Here is a 25,455-nt window from a genome sequence, read left to right as displayed (position 1 = left end):
CTAGGGAATTAATGTTAAGTTCTGGGTGAAGTAAATCTGAAGAAGATTGAGACACCCGGTTCTTATCTATCAATTGGAACCTAGGGGAGAAACACGGTGCAAGTAGTACCTTAACCAGTCTCCGTCTCTAGATAAGAGAAAATTTAAGTACTGTGTAATTTACCCTCAGACAGAGCTGTCTTAATGATCTTTCCAATCATTAACTCAGACAGAATAAGAGGAAAACCTATATATCCCTTGTAAGAACCTGATCATAGACATTACATAAGAAATATCTTTAAAATCTTCTCAAGAACAACTAAGCCATTATTAGTCATATTCATACAGAAGCAACCTTAGGCATTGTTGAATCAAGGTTGTTCAAATTATGACCCCCAGGGGTTGGGGGCACAAGAGAAGTTTAAAGTTTTGCATAAGAATATATAGGAATCATCTTGAAAAAAAAATCATCTGCTCAAGAACAGCAAAGCCATGATAAGTCATATTATTATAGAAGCATCCTCAGGTAGTGTAGATTCCAATTTGTTCAAATTTAGGGTGAGTAGAGTGGGGCCACAATGAGAGATCAGAGTTTTACATAGGAAAAAATCTTCTGTTTAAGAAGAACAAAGCTATGATTGGTAATATTGATATGGAAGTGTAAATTAAAGTTTGCCCCCCCCCCCCCCCGCCTGTAATTTGTAATACTGACATGGAAGCATCCTGAGGTAGTGTAAATTTTAGTTCCCCTGTAAACTTTTAAATACTGAACTGATTTCTGCTTCTTCCTAGCCATTGTGCTCAGGTGAGCGATGTGGCCCATGGGCCTGTTGTTGAACGTTCTTATCGAATTGTAATATGCCATTATCTGTATGCAATTGAAAATTTCTTGTTCATTTAAAGACCGTTTCTCAATAGATTGAAAAATTATTTGTGTCATATATTCCTACATAGTCTCTAATATCGAATGCTAGTGCTCCGCCTAAATAAATGACGTATTAAAAGTATCTTTTCTTGACAACCTTTATTTATGGTTTTTGCTTTGGTTTTTATGTACAATATGAATTATTAAAATTTCATAGCAAACATATTCAATCAAAACTACGTGAACAACACAAAAACTGCATTCACTGCAGAAATATAGGTCTAATTAAAGTATCTTTGAAGAAAACCTTTAGTTCAGAGCATTGTGTGGTCACTAGACATGCGAGAAAAAGGCCGCCTTGTCTTACTGCATGCAAGTCTAACTTTAATGGTGTCTCATGTTACAACCTTAGAAGACGGGTATTTCAAGGCATTGCATGGAATCCGAATAAAAAACTACGGTCTTTCCGTGCCTTTTCCGTATGTTTCAGACACACATTGCTGTTTAATATGTCTACAGCAAGGCAACTGTCAAAGTGCCAATGTTCACGAGAGAGAAGGACTTTGTGAATTGAATAAGTTTGGACCTCAAGATTCCGGAGCAGTTACGGAAGTCAACCAGTCTTGGTCTGTGTACTACAAATCAAATGGTAAGTAATTTCTTAAGCATTTATGATAGATACAGTTTTTGAGATTTTTATACGATAGTAGCTTGAATATCATATCAAGATAGTAACTTGAAAATAAAATTTACTTATTTCTCTTTGATGTTAAAATATTGCGTTTAAGAATAAGGATAAATGAAATATTTCAAAGTAAGAATTACCCTGAATTTGATTTTAAGGGTGATGCCACTTTTGCTACAGGCAAAAGGGTCATTTTTCGATGTCGAATAATGACCGGGAGTCATTTTCGACGTCGAATAATGGGGGTCATTATTCGTCTTTACATCGGATTATATGAAAACAGATTTGATTTTTTCATACACACATTGTTAGGCTTGTGTCATTTCCAGATAATTATTTGGTGCACTAGGAAATAAAGTAATGGTCTGGATCTGATTATAAAATAATAAAAGCTCTTTGCGATTAAAAACTGTTATCAAAACAGTGATACTATCTCTCGATAACGGAATGGAGACATGTGTGTTAGTGTTTCGAAACTTGAGGTCAATGTCCTGCTGTATTTTAAAAGTCAAGGTCACTTGGCAAGGGGGTTTAGACATGGTGTCAAGGTCATCACTTTTGATCCTTGAAATGTTGTTGCCACGGCCTGAAAGATTTACCATGATGTTATTTAGGACTGCAATGGATAAAACCTTGAACATGTCACGCTGTAAAGTTATTATTTGAAAGCTCAATGTTATTTGACAATGAGATGTTCAAATCATGCGTCGAACAAGTCAAGACAATAACTAAGTAACCAATGATTAAAAAATATTCTATTTAAGTCTTGTTTAAATCAGAACTATAGAAGTTTGAGGACATGCGTGTCATCAATGTAAGATAGTTGTGATAAAAAATAAGAGAAAGAAAAAGTCATGGTCTTTTGTTGCTTCCACAGTCGAGGATAGAGAATTGATGCTTCGGGCGACCTCTGGTGTTGGATTTAGCGTCAGAGACACTTGGCTGGGAACACTTTCCCCACCACCCCCTCAGGACGGGTGTAAATCAATGGCGTCAGCAGTGTGTACTACACACTATAGGAATCCAAAGATCGACCTCTGGGAGACATTATCTATATCTGAGGTAAGTAATTGTTTGGACATCTACGTTTAGGTCATTGTGAATATCTATGGATAAAATTCATTTAAAACATCGGCGAATTATTCTTTATATGCGTATAATTCACTTTGTGCATCAGCGTGTAATCAGTTATAAAACAAAATATAGAAATAAAATTCACAAGACAGTCAATATGATTCAATATACTGATCTTTTTCATAAAAAAAATTTCTATTGATCAAAAAAATAATTTTACCATACTTCAAGGTAATGATAGAACTATACAAGAACGGATCCAGAGTAATGTTCATGACCTTCAACGGGACTGGATCTAACCTTGAGAGCTGGATGTCCTCGTCCAGACTTTTGACCAGTAGCTGGACAACGCTGTCTCCGACCAGAAATTTTATTTACTTCTCCGTCAAGGGGTATGTTCGTAATATATACTTGTACGAGTCAAATAGAACCAATATTTTTTTACTACATCTGTAGAAATTAACTTTAATCCTGCATTTTAATAAATAATTACCTTTCAGGGACCAGCCCTGCTCTCGTGTTTTCTTAATACTACAGAATTATGGTGGTTGCCCTAAAGACGCTGGCTGGTTTGTGGTTCTGGACCCGATCTCATCTGACTGTTGTCCGGGTGAGTGGAGCGACCTCTCAAAGAAACCTAAGTTTGTCTACTCCGCATTGGACAATGTGGCCAGGTATCAGAGTACAGGTAACGGGCCATGAAAGCTATGATTTAGAATAACTTCTGTCAATACCTTGTATTAAAAACAATAATCACATAATTCAGGCTTAACAGCAACTTAATAACGAATAAATCAGCACTTTTTTAAGAACGTCTTTCCTATATATGTGCGTTTTAAGACTTTTTAAATATCACCTTCCTATCAAAGAAATGTTGGACAGTGATTATAATGATTACTGATTATCAACCTTCGACACAAATTCATATGCATACAATTATATTGGATTCCAACTACTAATATTATTAATCGTATCACATTTATCGATGCCAGTATGATTTTAAGCTTTTTTTGCTTATACAGGTATGTATTGTAAATAACTGAAATGAAAAAGATTGATACTATTTTAAAAACTCTTTTCGAAATACTCTGTAGAATCTGGAAACTTCTATATCTTCAGACAATCTATAAACCAATCGAGATAAGGTATCCATGCCCCTGCTAAAGTTGCAGCAACGTAATAATTATTAAGAAGTCAGTTTTGTATTTTATTATTTCTTGTTCTCTTATCTTCTGGTAGATGTCGACTTTGCCGATGTGATGGCGGTGTTCGTCAAGTACACGTAATGAGTCCAGTCTATTTCATGACAACCAGAAACCCGTATCTATAGAGAAAAACAAACCACAGTGGTGATTCATCTTGGTTCCACCTTGTTTTTTTTCAATTTATTGTATCTTTGAAAATACGAAATAAGATTCTCAAAACTACCTTCTTATTGTAGAAGAATTCGACTGGAATGAGAATTTGAGAAACTTTCTAAAAATATAAGAGGTGTTAGTATAATCATGTTCAAAGCATATTCATAATAAATTGTTAAAAAACAAATAAAATGTATGTTTTTAATGAAGTTCGTCTTTTTACATGTGTGCTTTACACCTTCGCCCGTTATGCAAATTATCCCACGTTTCCAACTGTCGTTAATGCCTTGGCATACCCAACAAACTAGACAGTGATTCCTTAAATCCCTCTCCATACTGTTGGTTGTGTTCATTTTTATATCTCTTTCCATCTCTACTTCTTTTTCTATCTGTGTTCCTTTGTCTGTCTCTTCCGTTTCCAGTATAATCTTTCTTCTCCGCCTCTATCTTCTTTAATCTTTCATCTATCTGATGAACTAGTCCTTTAAGGTCCAATTCCCTTTCAACTTCCGGATTCTCTTGATCCTGATAATTCGCAGCTATAGCCATTGTTGGTGTTGATTCACCACTCTCATGTTCCTTCTCTATAAGTCTAACTTCCTTTCTGAGATCATCAAAATCCTTAATGGTATCACATCTGTGTCTTGTTATGTCCTTCAACCACTGTTGTAAACCATGCCAAAATATTGACCTGAGTTGCTCATTCCTTTCACTTTCCTTGGCTATTCTATTCCTTTCATCAAAACCCTCCCGAATATTTCTTCTAATCTATAGCTCCACACTATGCTGTCCTCGTCCTTCTTTTGACTTGTTCTGGAACATGCCTCCATGAGGTTTTCTCCTCTTTCTACACTTCCGAAAATGTTGTCTAGCTTGTGTAACATCTATTGAACTGTGGCAGCTGGACCACGCTGTAATGGCTTTACTTGCTTCACTTTTAAATCAACGTCTTATAGCACGTGTCCTTCCTGATATACTTTATTTCAGCAAATAAAATATACAACATGGCTATCTAATGCAGTTAGAAATATAACTTTTATTGTGCCTGGTAACGAAATACATGTATATTGTACATTATGATCGGAGATATGAATAAAATAACATCCTTTACTTAGCACTTCCCTGTGTTTAATTTCACAATACGGGTTCGAGTCCCACTGCGGGTCGTGGAGACCAGTTCTTCGGATGAAACGGTATAAACCGAGGTCCTGTGTCGCAGTAAAAGATCCCTCAATGCTCAATGGCCCTGGGTGCCGAGTACAGTCTAAATTTGCAGCCCTCCACCGGCAAGTGCACATTTCTAAGCTTGTTGGAAAAACATTACATAAAATACAAAAAATTGTTTTCATCATGAAACAGGTATTTTTTTTTTTACACAAACTGCTTACAGATATTTCATCTTGAAAAGAGCACATTACACAAATTGCTAAAGAATATTCACAATTTGAAACAAGTATATTACACAAAACACCGAGTTATATCTCATCTATTGAAATAGTTACATAACACCGACGTCTATAACTCAGTATATCAACTTGAATCAAGTACATGTATATTACACAAAATACTAATGTTATAAATATGAACGTTCATTTATCTCTTATTAAAAAAAATTTCACGGGATAAAATTGATAGAATTATAGTTTTAAATAAAAGTGAACAATAACACTTTTCAATTCAATTGTTCAAGACATACAATCTTATGGCAATTAATTAATACGTTGTTCAGAAAGTTCATAAACATGGAAAGTTGTACAGTACATATACTTATCACATTAAACAGCTTATATTATACAGAGTTGGAGAATAACATGATATATTTGCATACATATGATTACGAAGTTCAAATGATTTAAAGATATATTTTCCTAGCTTACATAGCTCTTTTACATTATTGGCTCATAACAATTTTCCCATAATATCTTCCTAACTCTTGAATCAAAAGTTTTTTTTTGCAATCTACAAAACAGCAATATTAATACAGTTAATACAAAAATAGCATCAGCTGTTGATAGATAGGTTAATAAATCGAATTGAGCATCTGCTACTATATCATTAGTAGATAACACCTTAAGAGCTTTCTATTTAAAATTGATGTATTGAAATATGAAGATAATGATCAGTAATCAAACTCAAAAGTCCATTGAAACAATACATATTTGAAGAAGAGCAAACACGGAGCTCTAAAAACATCAGAGGTGGGATTAGGTGCCATGGATGAGTAAGCATCCCCCGTCGACCGCCGTGTGCTCCTTGTCATGATCGGGCAAACGGAAAAATCCGTATACAATTCAGTGTGAAAATAATGGCTTAACAATTGGTATAAAAAACGTCAGTAACAACTTAGAAACAACTTTTCAAACTTATTCCTCTTTTTTGAATAGATGAACTATAACAGCTTTTGTCCACTGGACGAACCCCCCCCCCCCCCCCCAGAAGATACAGTATGATTAGAGATACAACATAAATCAGATATTAAATCTTTGAACTATTAAATACTCATTTAATATAAAATCTAATCCATGCGACTTTCCTCGCTTCAGATGCTCGATTGCTTCGATTATTTCCTGAATACTCATATCACTGTCAAGCTATTCTAAACAGTATACGAGAGCCTTTTTACGTTTCAAAATACAACGAAAAAATCTTATCCCAACTGTTTTCATAAGTAAACAATTAAAATTAATGTAACATCGATGATAATGGAAAAAAAACCCTGAATTATCGACATAATAACATGTCTCTCATCAAAATGTAAAATATTGATTATTTCCTTCATGCCAACTATATTTCAAAGAAATCGTGGTAGTTTCGCTTAAACAAAATAAGCCATTGAACTAAAATTGAACTAAAATTCAAACAGGTTAACGTTTGCAAAGTTTTATTGTTCAACAGTCCAGAAAATAGACTGATTGTTGGCCCACGGATCACAAAGCTGAAGAACGGAATATATGAAAAATACAATAATTTGAAAACAGAGCAGATAAAGCAGATAGAGCGAAATTATGGCTTAATCTTCTGTAAATATCTGTTGAATATGGCAAAGATCACAGGTCTTGGAGTATATATCATAGCCACGATTGCGTCTGTTTGCACACCTGTGAAAAATGACATCTTTAAGAAACTGGCAGGTCTCCGAATAAGTAACGGGACTGTTGATTCAGAAAGTGTTTTTTCATTTGGATCCACCCACTGTTGTCTTCTATGTGTACAAAGGGAAAATTGTCACAGTGTTAATTACCATCAGAACAATAGAACATGTGAAATAAACAACTTTGGACCCCACGATTCTTTAGCTGTAACTGAAGTTATACAGGACTGGTGCATTTACTACAAGTCAAATGGTAAGTCTCAATATTGTGTTTTTTGCCACAGAGTATTTTAAAACTTAGTTTTATTTTCATTTCTATTCAAACGGTGAATTCCTGTGAGTTTATGCTTTTACTTAAAATGCACACGAATCGAGTGAAGTGCTAGTTTATTATTCCTTAACTTTATTTATTGCAAGCTAATCCAATTATCAATACATGTATTGAGATCTTTGTATGTTAGAATATTTTTTAAAAAGTAATACAATATTACGTTAATTATCCAAAGACTCGCGGAGAATAAATAACAGTGGACTTACTCCCCTTAAATTCTGCATAAATTATGAATACCGAATTCAAATTTTACAAACTTAACTGAATGTTGGCGTAAATTGGCTGCAGTGGTCGTTAGTTTCAAATGATACCACATTATCAACATACATACATCAGTAGGACCGCTGAACAACTGCGTGGTTTGTGTTCTTACAGTTACATTCCTCGTCTGGTTGTCTGTGTCCTTACAATTACCTTCCTCGTCTGGTTGTCTGTGTCCTTACAGTTATCTGTCTGGTCTGGTTGTCTGTGTCCTTACAGTTATCTGCCTGGTCTGGTTGTCTGTGTGGTCTCTACAGCCCAGTAGCTAAGTAAATCGGTACTAGCTTGAAAATACGGATATATATTTAATTGCTGTGGTAAAATTTAGTAATTTATTTCAAAATTAAGGATTATCTCCCTCATGCATAGCCCCGATCCTTCGACAAATTTGGCTCCAGCCTTTGGCAGCCCTTTTTTCAGCTCTTCAAAGTCTTTTTTATTTAAATATTTTGGATTTCCAGCGTTTCAGCACGAGCATCACTGAAGAGACATAATTTGTCGTAATTTGCATATGGTGCATCAAAATTGGTACCGTATATGATTTACATCCTTACACTTATCTGAAACTGTGCTCAGTCTGGTTGTTTGTGTCTAACAATATTCTGCCTAGTCTGGTTGTCTGTGTCCTAACAGTTATCTGCCTGGTCTATTTGTCTGTGTCCTCACAGTTATCTACCTGGCCTCTTATCGTCCTTACATTTATCTGCCTTGTATAGTTGTCTGTGTCCATACAGTTATCCGCCTGGTCTGGTTGTCTGTGTCCTTATAGTTATCTGCCTGGTCTGGTTGTCTATCTCCTTACAGTTATCCGCCTGGTCTAGTTGTCTGTGTCCATACAGTTATCAGCCTGGTCTGGTTGTCTGTGTCCTTTCAGTTATCTGCCTTGTCTGGTTGTCTGTGTCCATACAGTTATCTGCCTGGTCTCGTCGTTTGTGTCCTAGCAGTTTTCCGCCTGGTCTGGTTGTCTGTGTCCTAGCAGTTATCCGCCTGGTCTGGTTGTCTGTGTCCTAGCAGTTATCCGCCTGGTCTGGTTGTCTGTGTCCTTATAGTTATCTGCTTGGTCTGGTTGTCTATGTCCTTACAGTTATCCACATGGTCCTGTTGTTTGTGTCCATTCAATTATCTGTCTGGTCTGGTTGTTTGTGTCCATTCAGTTATCCGCCTGGACTGGTTGTCTGAGTCCTTACAGTTATCTGTCTGGTCTGGTTGTCTGAGTCCTAACAATTATCCGCCTGGTCTGGTTGTCTATGTCCTTACAGTTATCTGCCTGGTCTGGTTGTCTGTGTAATTACAGTTATCCACATGGTCCTGTTGTTTGTGTCCTTACAGTTATCTGCCTGGTCTGGTTGTCTGTGTCCTTATAGTTATCTGCCTGGTCTGGTTGTCTATGTCCTACAGTTATCCGCCTGGTCTGGTTGTTTGTGTCCATTCAGTTATCCGCCTGGTCTGGTTGTCTGTGTCCATTCAGTTATCTGCCTGGTCCTGTTGTTTCTGTCCTTCCAGTTATTCACCTGGACTGGTTGTTTGTGTCCTTTCAGTTATCCGCCTGGTCTGGTTGTCTGTGTCCATTCAGTTATCTGCCTAGTCCTGTTGTTTCTGTCCTTTCAGTTATCCGCCTGGTATGGTTGTCTGTGTCCTTACAGTTATCTGAAAAGAAGCCCAGCAGCACTCTCTCTTAAAATAAAATCCTTAGGCAGAAGGAGGGGGGTTGGGAGAGATTTAATAATTTATCCTCAATAACCCTTACCTGAACTGAACTTACATTATCTGAAAGTTCTCGAAATAGAAGGAAAGTTTAATAGAAAAAGGACTATTTTTCAAGCCTGCAAAAAATATTGCATTAAAATTGTTAGGTATTAAATTCAGGTATGGTTTAATTATTAATCATACTGCCTTATAAAGACATTTTAAAAAGTATGTGCATTTTAAAAAAAAGGTTCAATAACAAGTCTTAGTCAAATCCTCACTACAAATTTTCAAAAAGAGACTATTCATAGTTCTCTATGATATCTTGTAGCTTGGATTCGGAGGCCTTTCGATTAATCAAGCCTAGAAGTAGCCTGGTCCCCTGTTATGTTTTTTTTTACTTCGATGTACTTTCCTGCCTTGGAGAGGATGGGCCAGAGAACCAAGCCCTTCAGAGCTTACACAATCGGGAGGCTTTGAAAACCAGGCCCTTCAGAGCTTACACAATCGGAAGGCTTTGAGAACCAGGCCCTTCAGAGCTTACACAATCGGAAGGCTTTGAGAACCAGGTCCTTCAGAACTTACACAATCGGAAGGCTTTGAGAACCAGGTCCTTCAGATCTTACACAATCGGAAGGCCTAGGGAACCAGGCTATAATATCTTGAAGATAACTGACGGAGATTAGGATACAGTGAACGGAATACTGTATGCGTACTTAAAATAGCGGGCTTCATATTTTAGCGGCCTTGACACGGACAACGATGCGCTAATTTATGAATACCGTTATTTAACAATATATGGCACGTTTGTGTGTAGCGCTAATTCATGAATACGCCAACAACTCAATACCCAGTGATCGCGCTAAATTTTGAATACGCCAATTTATGTACACGTACAGTATTCCCTGTTCATTTTCCTCTAGTCCCAGATCGAATACTAGGTCAAAATTTCATTCAAATTTAAGAGTATCTGCGGATAGACGAGCTTAAAGCTGGATCAAAGAGAGAAAAAGATCATATGACCTGCTTCAAACTCTCTCTCTCTCTCTCTTTATCTCTCTCTGTTCATATAAATGAATATCTATCTATCTATCTATCTATCTATCTATCTATCTATCTATCTATCTATATATATATATATATATATATATATATATATATATATATTTATTATACCTCTGTGAATTTTTTCTATGTAAAAATATTACGAATAAAAATGCTATTTTTTCCAAACAGCCCCTACCGTGGAATAGTTTTTGTGCTATTTGCCCATGGTTAAATAGTCATTAAACTATTCACCGAGAGCATTCTGTTTCCCTCGCTTTTCATCTCGGAACTCTTCTGGTTTTATACAGATTGTGACGTAACACAAGTAAAGACTGCTTCGGTATAATAAAACACTTATTTACTGACTATTCGGACAATAGCAAGTTTATCGTTCCCCTCGACAGCAACTATTTCCCTCGGCTGCGCCTCGGGAAATAGTTGCTGTCTTGGGGAACGATAAACTTGCTATTGTCCTCATAGCCAGTAAATATGTGTATATTATATATATATATATATATATATATATATATATATATATATATATATATATATATATATATATATATATATATATATATATATATATATATATATATATATATAATATGTAACATCAACGTTCAAACTCCCGGTGGACCCATTTAATTGTATAATTTCTCAATTTTGCAAGTTTGTTGGAATTTCGATCAGAAATACGGAGATCATAAAAAAAATTGAGCTCGGGATTGAAATCTGATAACGACGACAAAATGGATTTTGATGTCAAGGCGGCGCAGCGAGCCTACCTAAAATTTTGTATATCGCCTATCGAGACTAAACGGCCTGCTAAAACAATAACAATGAGAAAAAACATGTCTAAAGGTTTGTTTTCTCATGGGTATATATTTTTTCTTACAAATAAAACAACCAGAGTAAAAACAAAAGCTCCGGACGACCATCAATTATTACGGACTAAATAACGTTGACCCGCGTTGCATAAATCGGTCCTGCGTGATGCTTAGTGACAAGTCAACCTGTACATGACACTTCATGTTTATTTTATGCTAAGGTAGCAACAGCACACATTTTATTTTATTATTTGTAAAGAATCGTTTAAGAAAAGAGATAGTTGATTTTTTTTAATGCAATATGTGATAACAGAGAAAGATAACAGAGAAAGAAGACGTAAATGACGTAGCAATGCTGCTCCAGGTCGATAGACATTTACATGTTTATAATTTCACCGGAACTTATCTAATTATCCTATAAATTAGAAATTTTGCACATTTGTTTTATTTGTGCTTTATAAAATGTTGACGAAATTTTCATGAATTTATCTCTGTCCTTTCCTTTTTGGAGTAAAGAAAAAGTCTCAAAAATTTCCAAAAATCCCTCGTGTATATATATATATATATATATATATATATATATATATATATATATATATATATATATATATATATATATATATATATATATATATATATAAAACTTTGTCTTTATCTCCTAGCCGAGGATAGAGAATTGATGCTCCGGGCCACTTCTGGGATTGGAGTAAGTGTAAAAGATACATGGCTGGGAGCAATCTCCCCACTACCAATGCAGGACACATGTATTTCCATGGCGACCGGAGTATGCATCACTCACTATCGAAATTCTAGGATCGATATCTGGAGTACACTATCAATATCAGAGGTAAGCTAGATGATATCAATACGTATACTGCGGATATCGATATTCTGTGATTTTAAATTACTTTTGCTTTATCCATAGAATGGACTGTATGTTTGCCGAGCAATCTAGACAAATATAGGGAGTTAGGTGTTGGCAATATAGAATTACATAATTATATCAAATGTTTTATTTACTTTAAATTATTTGGTCTTTATCAAAATTTTGAGCCTCTTCAAAACACACATTGGCTGAATGAACTTTCTGTCTGAATCGCTTACACAAAGCCTTTTATGTATCTTTAATTTCATAGGGGGAAATGGTAAAGCTTAATATGAAATAGACACAGTAAAGACAAAGTAATAGAAAGAATCGTTTTGATTGAATGAAAAGGTGAAAATAATGTACAGTGATCGACCTTAAAAAATCTATAAAAAATACAATTCTGTGCAGAGGGCATAAAACATGGACCCCTGGAAATTCCAGAGGTGGGATCGGGTGCCTAGGAGGAGTAAGAATCCTCTGTCAACTGGTCACACCCGCCGTGACCCCTATGTATTGATCAGGTAGACGGAACATCTGTAGTCAAATTAATATAAAAACAAAGGCTTAACAATTGATATGAAATTTGTCAGTCAAAATTCTACCCAATGACAGGATATACTTGCTGACAAGTTCATTATAACGGCCATATAACTTACGAAATGCTGACAAAACGAGCTTGTTGAAATCTCTGCAACAACAACCTACCTGTCAGCATCCTTCCTCGGTTTGAGAAATGATCGTATTCAGAGGATGCTCTTGAGTATCGACTGAGTTGGGAGACATAAACACCATATGCAGGTGATAGCGGAATATTACTATATAGATAAGGAAAGTTGACGATGGAAAAGCTGAAGTCATCTCGCTTGTCATACAATTTAGTTGTTAGTTAACCCTTATCGTCTATGATTAGTAAAACATCAAACAATTATGACAGACGCTGTGGTGTCTTTAATTTTGAATTCAAGGGGATATATAAATATGACATATGAATGGAGGTTACTATTGTTAATTAATAAAACGTCATCGATATATCTCGAGTTGAAAGCCACAGCAAGTATTTTGGGTTTCTCAGAACTTCTGTAGAAGTTTCTGAATAAATTTTGCTTCATAGGAATATAAAAAAAAGTCGGTAAAGGAGTACAATTAGTGACCATTGGAATTCCAACAGCTTGCTGGAAGACCTGTGGCCTTTTTTTTTTCACAAAAAAACTCTTATGACTAAGATAAAACTTCCCTAATTCTGTAAGATTTTGTTTAATAGAGATATTCATTTTTTTCTAAAATATAATTCACAATGTTGTCCAAAGTAATAAAAAAGTTTTTATGATCTGCAGATACTTGTCTGAGAATGGGGAAATTTTTGTCTTAGTCGTAAGATTTTTTTTGGGGGAAAAGGGACACTGTCCTCCAAAGACTTTATAGATGTTGTCGATGAGGATCTCCAGCATACTTTAAATTTCAACTTCAGCGTACTTGTGTGTAGACTCAGAGTGATTTATAACTTAGCAATTTTGTTGATAACCAATCACAAGATATGAAAATTTTTAAGTTCCTTTTTTTTAATTGAAGATTGTCTATGATATCAAAAAGCCTAGTTTTTATTTATCTTTAGAAATTGTTGTGTAAAGTGTTGAAAAGTCATACCATTTGATGTTACTGACTTTTGAAAAGTTTCTAAGAATCCACAATAAGTTTACTCCACTTTTCGATATGTTCAGTACGTCTGAGATCCTCCTTTACAGCAGTTAATAATTTTGTGAGGAGTAACAATAAGACTTTGGTAGAGCATTTGCTGGACCTGGCAATGTATCTTTTTTTTAAGGATTTTATGAAGTTGAGGAATCCAGCTTAGGAAGGGGAGATCGAACTTGACTTGAATGTTAAAAATATTAAAGACTAAAATGTGATTTTGAAGAAATTTATCCTTAGAAAGTGAATTGTGTTTTCCAAGTTGGATTTCCAGATGTAGAATTAAAACCAAGTTCTTCTAGAATACAATTATAATAATAAAGACGATATTGTTGCAAGCTTTGTCTACTGGAACCATAAAATATTGTTCATGTACTCTTTCCGACATTTCCATATTGTCTTTTAACTTTCTAACACGATCCTTTACTGTATTTCTAAAACACTTAATCCATTATGACAAATTGTTCAGGTCTTCCCCTTTATTAATCGTCCAACGTTTGGATAATTCTTCACAATGGAAATTAAGTTCTCTTGTCAGTTTAAAGACTGGGCTCCCTATATTTCAGATCCTTTAAAAATGATTGCCTTTAGGTAATCATTTTCAACTATATTAACATCTCCAGTAATGACTTGTCCAGCTGGACCATAGCTGAAAGGAGAGGAAGAGCAAGAAAACTTAAGAAGATTTTGTTTTAGATGATCAATATCTTCCGGTAGGCACTGTAAGGTTTGTTTATAATTGAGAAGTTTGGAAGCAACAGTTCGAGAATATCTGTAGGGAATGCATGGTGTAGACTTCAACTTGAAACATGGTGGAATGCAAGACCGAGGTTGGGGGTCAACAAATTGACCATCAGATATAACTTATTTTTTTTAGATATGATATCTTAAGCTGTCAACTATCATTTGGCAAAGAAAAAATTCATGCATTTTAGTTTTAAAATTTGATCATTTTTGTATATCTTTATATGGAGCTCTTCTTCTAAAGGAGATCAATATAGTCTAAAAATATCCACGACCACCCAGCCCTCTTAAGAATATTATAAATGTTCACAGCATATATTTTTTGTTGACAAATTTAAGTTTAAGGAACTGGCGGATTGGTTCGGAATTGTCTTCTGATGCACGTGGCGGCTTATAGAGCTGTGCTGGGCAACATCCATAATCACAAACACCATCTCGTATTCTGCAGTTAGAGAATCCAAGTATGGATTTCCAGGGAACCGAGTTAATTTAGTGCGAATCATCATGTCCATTTGGTCTATTGTATGATTGATGTTCATGACTATGCCTACTTTATGTGTATTGTTTAAAGTCCCATCACATTCACACTGGTGCACTGTTGGCTTGAAAGATTCCCTACATTACTTAAGCAGTCGTTGCAATCATATGGAAACGCAGTGCTTAATTTCCTGAACCAGTATTGTTCTCGTTGTCTACGGAATGGAGTAGGTATAGTAGGACTTGTGTTTGGATGATGTATTTTTTTTTCTAAAATTCTACCCCAGATTGAAAGGATAGTGTGGTCAAACGAATTGAAATGTTTATAAAGATGTTGATGGGCCTCAATTATTCATTTCAAACCTATGCGTCTGACATTCTTTTGTTGAATGAACCCCTTGTTCCCCAATATAAATCAGTCCGCATAGAGTACATTCAATTCCATAGACAACGTTTGAAATTTTAACGTCAAATTTTCACCGTTGAGCATAAAAACTTTGTCCATTGAGGCTGCTATTAACAAAATACAATAAAATCATTTATCAGATATAAGAACAAAAAAATTTGAGAGAATTGCTAAATTCTATGATGGTTTATAATTGCACTAATACACTGTTAAATTAATCTATTTTTCTCTCTGCAAAGGTGACGATAGAACTATACAAAAGTGGATCTAGGGTGGCATTTATCACATTCAACGGAACAAATTCGGATCGTGAGAGTTGGATGTCCCCCTCTCGTGTTCTGTCCAGCAGCTGGAATACTCTTACAACAGACAGACACTATCTGATATTCTCATTAGAGGGGTGTGTAAAAATGTTACGTGTTAATTTAACAAGTACTTGAGAAACAAGATAAATGCAATGGCACGTATAAACACATTACAAATTAAGTCTTTTTTAAAATTGTTTTCAAAATTAATGTACCTACTATTTATATTAACATTTGTGACATAAGCATTCTTCTACGTATTATTTACCGATACTCGGTTAATGATTAAAGTGACTTTCACCATAAATTATATTATAATCTTCATCATTTTACATGAAATTTGACGTTAATGTTTTTGGAAAGTCACCCGTAGCAAAGGTTTTCCAATTTCAATGTTTACAATCAAGGCTGCTTTTTATTAAGTAATATTGATTAATTTGCTTATAAAGTAAAAGGTGAAGAAAACGAACAGTGATCAATCTCATACATCCAGTAAACAAAACGAAAGGAGAACAGGACGAAAACACGGACCCTGGAAACACCAGAGGTGGGATCAGGAACCTAGGAGGAGTAAGAATCCCATGTCGACAGGCCACGCCCGCCGTGAGCCCTATGTAAACGGAGTACTAAGTAGTCAAATTTAGTATAAAAGCAATGACTTAACAAATGGTATAAAACCTGTCAGACAAAATACGACCTAACGATAGGTTGTATTTAAAAACAAGGTTATTATAACGACTGTACAATTTGCGGAATGCTGACTTTAAATGGGGTCGTTGAAATCCTGTTCGTTATCTTCATATTTCATTGTAACATAAACTTATTTGTCAGTAGCTTGCCTCGGTTTAAAAACTGATGGTATTAGGAGCATGCTCTTGAATATTGAATCAACTGGGAGACATAAAAAAGATATGCAGGTGATTTTGAGTATAACTACATAAATGATGGAAGTTGACGACGGAAAAGTTAAACATTTTCCATTTGTCGTACAATTTAGTTGTTGGCCATTATCGTTTAAAGTTAGTAAAACCATCAAAATATGATACAGATGTAGCAGGTCTGTAATTGTGGAATCTTTGTTCATGTACATTTTATTTCTCATCCAAAAATTTTGATTAACTTTCTTTTAACTTGAAATCTTTGTACATAAACATTCTATTTTTTTTATCCAGGGAAGCAGGTTGTGCGAGGGTTTTCTTTATTTTGAATAACTTTGGAGGGTGTCCTTCCGATGCTGGCTGGTTTACGGTACTAGACCCCAGGAACTCTGGATGCTGCCCAGCTTCATGGGATGACGTCACAAACAAGCCTCGATTTCTGTACTCCACGATTGATAACCTAGCAACATTTGAGAGCGCAAGTACAGTGATATTCTTTGTACTAATAATATATTCCACTCCTTTTTCCAACTCTTGTAAAAGTTTTTTTTTTTTTAGCAATTAAGGCCATTTAATTTATTTATCAAATCAAATATATTTACTTAAATGATTAAATGAAATTGCTGAGAAATATAAAATCTCTTTTCTATAGGAGACAAATTTTCGGGATTTGAGGGACAAAATAATGTTTCGTTGGGATTCTGTTTCGTAGTTGAAGATGAAACATAATACTGACTGATGTGAAATTTTATTATTTAGAAAAGAACATAAACTTGTTAGTCTCATTCCATGAAACAAAAATTAAACATTCGTGGAAATTAGTAATTTCCCAATAATTTATATCCTGAATAAAACAATAATTGCCAATGAAATGAATAAAAATACTGAAATTAATTTTGCTAGATATGTTGATCTTTGCTATTCTTTTTTTAATTAACCCAGAACTTCTTCTTTTTTTCACTGCAGATGTTGATTTTGCTGATGTTATGGCAATCTTCATCAAAAAAAGTTCATTAGAGTACAATCTGTCATCAGAAATGGGTATTTATAACTTCGAATGACAGTGAGCATAAGACGGAAACTTTCAAAAAAAAAAAAAAAAAAAAAAAAAAAAAAAAAAAAAAAAGGAAGACTTGTAAATAAATTTGCCAATGTAAAAGTATACATTTCATGATTGTCATTAATTGGTGTGTATTGATTCCCTGGAATATTCAGACTGTAAATGGCATTGTTGGTAACTGGTCAATAACATGTCATTATCTTCCAAATCAAAGTAATCACTTAGACATTATGAATAAACTGAAATTGGGTAGTCATATAAAAATGTTTTCGTTGTTGTTGACAAAAATGGGAATATATCTCACTTCTCGATATTTGTCCCTGGCTAATGCTGTATGACCTTGCTGGCATATCCTAGCATCAGTTTAAATACAGCTGACCTTCGGTATCTCGAACACCGATTTCAAGAACACCATGGATATGTCAAAGTGAATTTTAAGTCACAACCTCTCATTCTTTGAGTATTTAACCCCGATGTATCGAAGCCTCGGATATTTTGTAAGTTTTTTCTCGGTGCCATCGAGTTCTAGATAACGAGGTTTGACTATATAAGTGATTTTCATGGTGAACATGACACAAGGTTTTACAATTTTAGCTAACAATGAAAATGTTATTGAAAAAATTTCTCATCACATGATTTTAAAATCTCAGGATACTTTCGCCTCAGTCTTGTGTTATAAGTTAGATCATGACACATATTTAAGCCATAGGATATAGATGTTTTACTTCGAATTCATCCAAATGGGATGCTGTTCTGTCAAAAAGTATTAAAGTTTATATATTTTTTAAACAGCTTTCGTACTGGGAACAGTATGCATCAGATCTATAACAAAAAAGTGTCACTCAAATATTTTTCTGAAAAGATAAAAGTTGATTGGTTAAAATTCTATATGATGAGGCAATGGCTTAGAGTCAATATTTATCTAACATCAGGCATTGAAATGAGATAAATGTGGGAATTAGCAAGATATTTGTACAAATATCCATGTAAACTTCTAGTTCAGAAACACACTGTTAGAACACTTAGGTTACAATCAGTACCTACATTATTCCATCAAACTCGGATTCTGGCGGATAACTACTCTTTATGCGTTATTCTTTTAAACTTATATGTTTTGGAACGTTTACATTGGATATGATGAGAAACGGTCACATCAAAGCGTTCATAGTGTGTATTTTTATACTTATACCTGTCGGTGCCCCACAGAAATTTGGGGTCTTTGAGGTATTTCCTGGACTTAAGATACGAAATGCTGTCGCCTCCGTGATTTTGTCCCAGGATCATACTGAATGTTGTCTCAGATGTTTGGTTTATGATGGTTGTTATGGCGGTAATTACAACGAGAACGACCGGGTTTGTGAGATAAATACATTTGGACTTCAAGGAAACGGTGAGATAATAGATCGGAACGAAACGTGGACACTATACTACAGATCGAATGGTATGTGATAGTACAAGATGTGCTAAATTTGGACATTTCTGTTGCTGAGTCTAACGAAGTTCATTAAGTTTTTTTTTCAACCTGCTTTGTTCTTTACATACATTACAAATGAGAAGGATAAAATCCTCAAAATGTTGTTTTTAGAAATAGTTATGGATGCATTACATTCAAATAAATTTAGAGAATCTCAGAAAGAACAGTCTATAATCGCTGTTGCATAAAGTAATTGCATTAAGTATATGAGACGCCAATGTGATCTCATCCATTAATTTATAATGTTATATAATAATTTAACTTGTTATACTATCTTACTAGCTTGTCATAAAAGATCTGTAAGCTAACATTGTGTCACTCTTGGACTTATAGAAGAATAATGAACACTCCAACCAATCTGGAATAATTATCGAATAATTTTGCTTCATTTAACGAATAATCCTATCAAGAAACTTGAATTCGATGAAAAGTGAAGGCAAACACTTGACTAAGCTTTAAGGTGGTATTTTTTAAAAAGTTTTGGGCAAAGAGTTGATGCTTCGTGCCACAGCAGGGACTGGAGTAGGTGTAAAAGACACGTGGTTAGGGAAAAACTCCTCATCACCCTCCCAAGATACCTGTACCTCCATGACAACCGGAACATGCTCAACACACTACCGGAACCCAAAGGTGGATTTCTGGGAGAGATTGTCTATTTCAGAAGTGAGTTGTAATTTGAATAGATAGCCCTAAACTCTAAGATGCATTTCTGTTTAGTTTTTTAACATGTTTTATCCTCGTACTGTGTCAGGTAGTCTTTAATCTGTTTAAATCATATCAATAATTGTAGTCTCCAAAGATTCCCACAACTTGGAATATCATGGATAAAGTTACATGTATTTTTATTGTAGGTAAATTTAGAGTTGTACATGGGTGGATCTAAAGTGGCCTTTTTAACATTCAGTGGGATAGGTTCAGACATAAAAAGTTGGATGTCGCCTGAGCGGCTACTGACCAGTTCCTGGACATCAGTGAATTCCTCAACAACATACCTATACTTCTCAGTGGACGGGTATGTTTGGTAGTGCTATGTCTCCTTAGGTTGGTATGGGCATGTTTGGTAGTGTTAAGTCTCCTTAGGTCGGTATTGGTAAGTTTGGTAGTGCTATGTCTCTTCAGGGCAGTATGGGTATGTTTGGTAGTGTTATGTTTCCTTAGGTTGGTATGGGTATGTTTGGTAGTGCTATGTCTCCTTAGGTCGGTATGAGTATATTTGGTAGTGTCATGTCTCCTTAGGTCGGTATGGGTATGTTTGGTAGTGCTATGTCTCCTTAGGTTGGTATGGGTATGTTTGGTAGTGTTATGTCTCCTTAGGTTGGTATGGGTATGTTTGGTAGTGTTATGTCTCCCCTTAGGTTGGTATGGGTATGTTTGGTAGTGCTATGTCTCCTTAGGTTGGTATGACTATGTTTGGTAGTGTTATGTCTCTTGAGGGTGGTATGGGTATGTTTGGTAGTTCTATGTCTCTTCAGGGCGGTATGGGTATGTTTGGTAGTGGTATGTCTCTTTAAGTTGGTATGGGTATGTTGGTAGTGCTATATCTCCTTAGGTCGTTATGGGTATGTTTGGTAGTGCTATGTCTCCTTAGGTTGGTATGGGTATGTTTGGTAGTGTTATGTCTCCTTCGGTTGGTATGGGAATGTTTGGTAGTGCTATGTCTTTTCAGGGCGGTATGGGTATGTTTGGTAGTGCTATGTCTCCTCAGGTCAATATGGGAATGTTTGGTAGTGCCATGTCTCCTTAGGTCAGTATGTGTATGTTTGGTAGTGCTATGTCTCTTTAGGTCGGTATGGGTATGTTTGGTAGTATAATGTCTCCTTAGGTCGGTATTGGTTTCTTTGGTAGTGTCATGTCTCTTTAGGTAGGTATGGGTTTCTTTGGTAGTGTCTTTTCTCTGTAGGTCGGTATGGGTTTCTTTGGTAGTGTCATGTCTCTTTAGGTCGGTATGGGTTTCTTTGGTAGTGTCTTTTCTCTGTAGGTCGGTATGGGTTTCTTTGGTAGTGTCATGTCTCCTTAGGTAAATATGGAAATGTTTGGTAGAGCTATGTCTCCTTAGATCGGTATGGGTATGTTTGGTTGTGTTATGTCTCTTTAGGTCCGTATGGGTATTTTTGCGAGAGTTATCGCCTTGGATCGGGATGGGTATGTTATATTATACAAAAATATCTCCTTTGTCGAGTATGTTGAGTACAAATACCTCTTAATTGTTGAATCTGATAGGTAGAAATGGAATCGTTCAAATACCTCCTTGTGAAAGGTATGTTTGGAAGAATAAGGTTTGTACAAATACTGCTCCTTGAGTTGGTGCGTTGAGTAAGGTTAGGATACCTGTCAATGATTAAATTAGTTCGGAAGGTCATTTCCCAAAAATGTTTGTGCTCACAGTCGATTGCTCTAAACATATTTTTTTTCCAAATTAACGAGGTGACGTCTTTTAAGCGGAACAATATATTCGTACTTCTCCTTTACTACAACAGTATACTCGTATCTCTCCATTCGTTAGAAGCTATGTTACTACCTAAAAGGAGTTTGAAAATATTTGTTAATTATCTCCTCTTAAATCGGATATTATGATTTTGGTTTAATACGCTTTTATTTGCTGACGATTGATCCCAATGCGTGTTTTTTCAGGCATGCATCATGCGCACGGACTTTCTTTATTCAGAAAAATTATGGCGGATGTGATCACGACGCCGGATGGTTAGTGATCCTTGATCCACCAAGCCTTTGTTGCATTGGATCATGGGATAGCTTATCAAACAAACCAGTTTTTCTGTACTCTACTGTAGATGATGCTGTCACCTATAAAAATGGAGCAGGTGAGTTGTTTTCATAATTTAAGAAAAAATATATATAACAAAATTAGAGTCTTGCAGAGTCATAGCTTATTTTGACACTGTGAGACTGGAATTTATGAATAAATAGAAAAAATGGCTTCAATTAACATGACGGTTTATTGCATTTTTTTATAGTGCTTTAATTTGAATACTTAATCACTGTTAATGGAATGATAAGTCAATTCTAATAATAATAGTGATGATGATGATGATATTTTCTTTAATCTCCATCGTGGGAGAAGAAAATAATATGACAATTATCAATGCCAATAGGTACAATTCAGCATTTTATGAGATGTAAACTTTCAGCCTTACATTTCATTTTGAATATAAAGGTTCTCTTATGTATTGTTACATCAATATGATTACATTTACTGATTACTGCAATATTGTTTTTGCTGATGTGATTACATTTTAAAATTATGCTGCATTGCAGGAATTTGGGTTGTATTATGTAGATATTGTTATCGACGATGTTTACTAATGGCTGTCTTATAACTTGAATTTTTGTTTGATCACTGCCAAAACACTTACAAGTTACTACTGTTCATGGCCGTAGGAACCGGGGGGGCACGGGGTGGGGCCATGCCCCCCTTTAATAATTTTGCTGATATATAGAATACTACAGAAAACATAGCTACCATATACTTGTGCCCCTCAATAATAACGTCTGATGATCTTTTTTTTCGTCAAGGAATTTTGGTAGTTGATAGAGCTCTCCCCAAACTGAAAATGTATGGTTGTGTCCCTCAAACTGAAATTGAACGATTTATTAACTGTTATATTGTGCTGATAATTTTATTGATGAATGAGAAGAAAGCGGACAGTAAAAATTACTCAAAAGTACAATTAAATAATACAAATTGTGTGAAGGGAAACATTGACATCTGAAGGTGTCAGAGATGGATTCAGATGTCATAGAGGAGTAAGCATCCCCTGTCTACCGGTCACACCCGCTGTGAGCCCCTTTTCATGATATGACTTTTACGAACGACTTTGTTATAATCTGGGGCCCATTTTACAAAAGAACTTACTACTAAGACCGAAAACTTAAATTGATTGTAAAATTTTGCAAAACAAATGATTTTCTTTAAAATTGCTAGTGTAAAAATGTATTACTACAATCCTTTTAAAAAGATTAAAACCATTTTCAATATAACATTAATTAAAAAGTTACAAGCAGAAGAAAATTTTGGTCTTAGTCGTAAGTTTTTTTTTTTTTTTTTTTTTTTTTTTTTTTTTTTGTAAAACGGGCGTCTGGATATTAGTTTCACCAATGCCATTACATTTTGTTATACTGTTATAATCGGCTGATATTGGTATCGCTATTGGTATATATTGGTATGTAATGACATTAAGTAATCATTATTACATTATGCTGCTCCTGAAATCACTGTTTCGATGATATCTAGTAATTACTTTTATGATTTTGCAGGCGTTGGTATCGCTGATGTAATGGCCATATTTGTGAAGTACAAATAATGGATACTTGTTCACCATTGTCAAAAAACAGAACACAGTAGTTCATTGTTGACAAAAAACATCTTATTGGCTGTAACATGTCTTTAATAAACATGCAATTTCAAAAATCATCTCTGATTATAGTTTCATTTTGAGGTCAACATTTGCATTGTGATTTTCTCTTATGATAATCCTGCCTTTCCCTTAATGACTTTAGGCACTTCCTGTTAAAACCCCTTTGATTTAGCAACTCTTGTTCTAACTTAACATAAGTATTAGTATTACGGTAAGTTCTTAACCAATCAAGGACTCTACATTCACATTTTCAATGTCATTTCATTATCACTCTTTGTAACTGTACGAACTGTTTGGACGTCTAGAATAACAGAACTTTGTTTTAGTTCCTTCGTCTTTACTTCACCACAGATCCTAGTTCAAGGGAGCATAAATTTAACTTTATTTAACGATAATTATTGCTTTCATCATATTCAAAATTTGTCTCACAGATGTCCAAAATTAATTAAGGACGTTTGGTCCTTCATAAAAAGGGATGGGAACTTTAAAGCAACAAGTCAGATGGCAGAGTTAGATGACCACTTAAATATTATGTGTTGTTCAATTTCCGATTTTAACAATCATAAGAACTTAATAATAGAGATAAATAATATTGTAATAAAATACTTCTACGACATTTATTTTTCAAGAAATGGTTAAACATGTGTCAAACTTAGATTACATAAATCAAATATTCTTAATATTGCAGGAACTTGTTTGTTTCGATTTATTTTTAATGTTTGTTAGCTATTATCCTCTACCAGCAAAGTTTACAAAGAATGTAATTCATTCCTCTTTTCTTAGTCTCTCTGTCTGCAACGTATTTCAAATGTTTTTAACGGAAGTTTTTAGCCATTTTCCTTTTAAGTTCCTTTCATATTGTTCATCGATTATTTAGATGCTATCAATCAATTTATCTAAAAGTATTTATCACAAGGAATATTAATGTATTATACATTATATTATATTATTATTATTAATGTAGCAATATACCATTATCACCTGAATATGGAGTTTATGTCTCCCAGTTGATTCGATACGCAAGAGTATATTCTACGTACGAAATACTTATAAAATGAGGCAAGCTATGGACAAATAAGTTGATGATACAAGAATACCAACAACATTACAATGACTTTGTTCAGGACCTTCCTTTAGTTTATAACTAAAGGAAAATATTTTTGGACATACGGAAAATAATATTGTATAAGGGTATAAATATTGAGTTATCTTTGTAACATTCAACAAAGGGGAACGTGACATTTACCCCCAAGAAAATTGTTCAAATACAATGGAGTATTGATGAGCAAAAATTTATTTGGGGAAATACCTGCAAATAACGTGTTAAGTGGACTTATCTTGGCCTCTCAAAATGTTAAGAATGTTTGAATTGATTATAAATTGGGTAATTCAGAGTAGATTTCAATTAATTCAATTTAGATCAAAGGGCATATTACTCTTACTGTGTTAAAATATCACAGAAGCAGAACTCTTCAGTGTGCAGTGTATAGAGGGTTCTTAACATCTTCTCAATACATCATTGTTCTGTTTTTATTGTTTGAAAAATGAAATTCGTCTTTGCTTTTCATACGAGGGACCTTTTATTGTTTAATTTTGTACCTATCTTTAAATTATTCATATAAGGTGGGTGAAGATACGTAAAATATTGCATTATTGCTTTATTCCATTAATAGATGACCCATAAATTGTTGAACATAAGCACTCCTTCTATAACCGGATTGTATAATACAAATGTAAATTGTATTTACATCATTTTCATAGAAATAAAGGAAATAATTTTCGATTTATGAGAATATACCAGAGCATAAATTGCATTAGCACTGCACATTTGAAATATCATGAAATATAATGAAACTCTGCAACTGTTTTGTAAGAGAACCTAAAATTTAATTTATCGGTCGAAGTTATCATTTTGTTTGCATATAGTCCACTTTATCTTGTGTATCAACGAGTTTAGTGGCCTTATTCATCAAAGGA

At 34.6% G+C, this 25,455-nt stretch overlaps 1 protein-coding gene across 1 annotated transcript; it reads left to right on the top strand.

Moving 5' to 3' along the window:
* The first annotated feature begins 1,190 nt into the window (after positions 1 to 1,190).
* LOC133180700 (uncharacterized) lies at positions 1,191 to 3,931 on the top strand. The gene is made up of 5 exons (XM_061315170.1): positions 1,191 to 1,493; positions 2,407 to 2,591; positions 2,835 to 2,995; positions 3,104 to 3,291; positions 3,843 to 3,931. Exons 1-5 carry the CDS (start codon positions 1,232 to 1,234, stop codon positions 3,887 to 3,889), a joined length of 843 nt encoding a protein of 280 aa, XP_061171154.1. The 5' UTR covers positions 1,191 to 1,231; the 3' UTR covers positions 3,890 to 3,931.
* The last annotated feature ends 21,524 nt before the right edge of the window (positions 3,932 to 25,455 follow it).

Source organism: Saccostrea echinata, unplaced genomic scaffold (genome assembly GCF_033153115.1).
Source record: "Saccostrea echinata isolate AGI-Se365-2 ecotype Australia unplaced genomic scaffold, CSIRO_AGI_Sech_v1 ptg000001l, whole genome shotgun sequence".
NCBI classification, from domain to species: domain Eukaryota; kingdom Metazoa; phylum Mollusca; class Bivalvia; order Ostreida; family Ostreidae; genus Saccostrea; species Saccostrea echinata.
The sequence above is the reverse complement of the archived record's forward strand: the minus strand, read 5'-3'. Positions and strand labels throughout refer to the sequence as shown.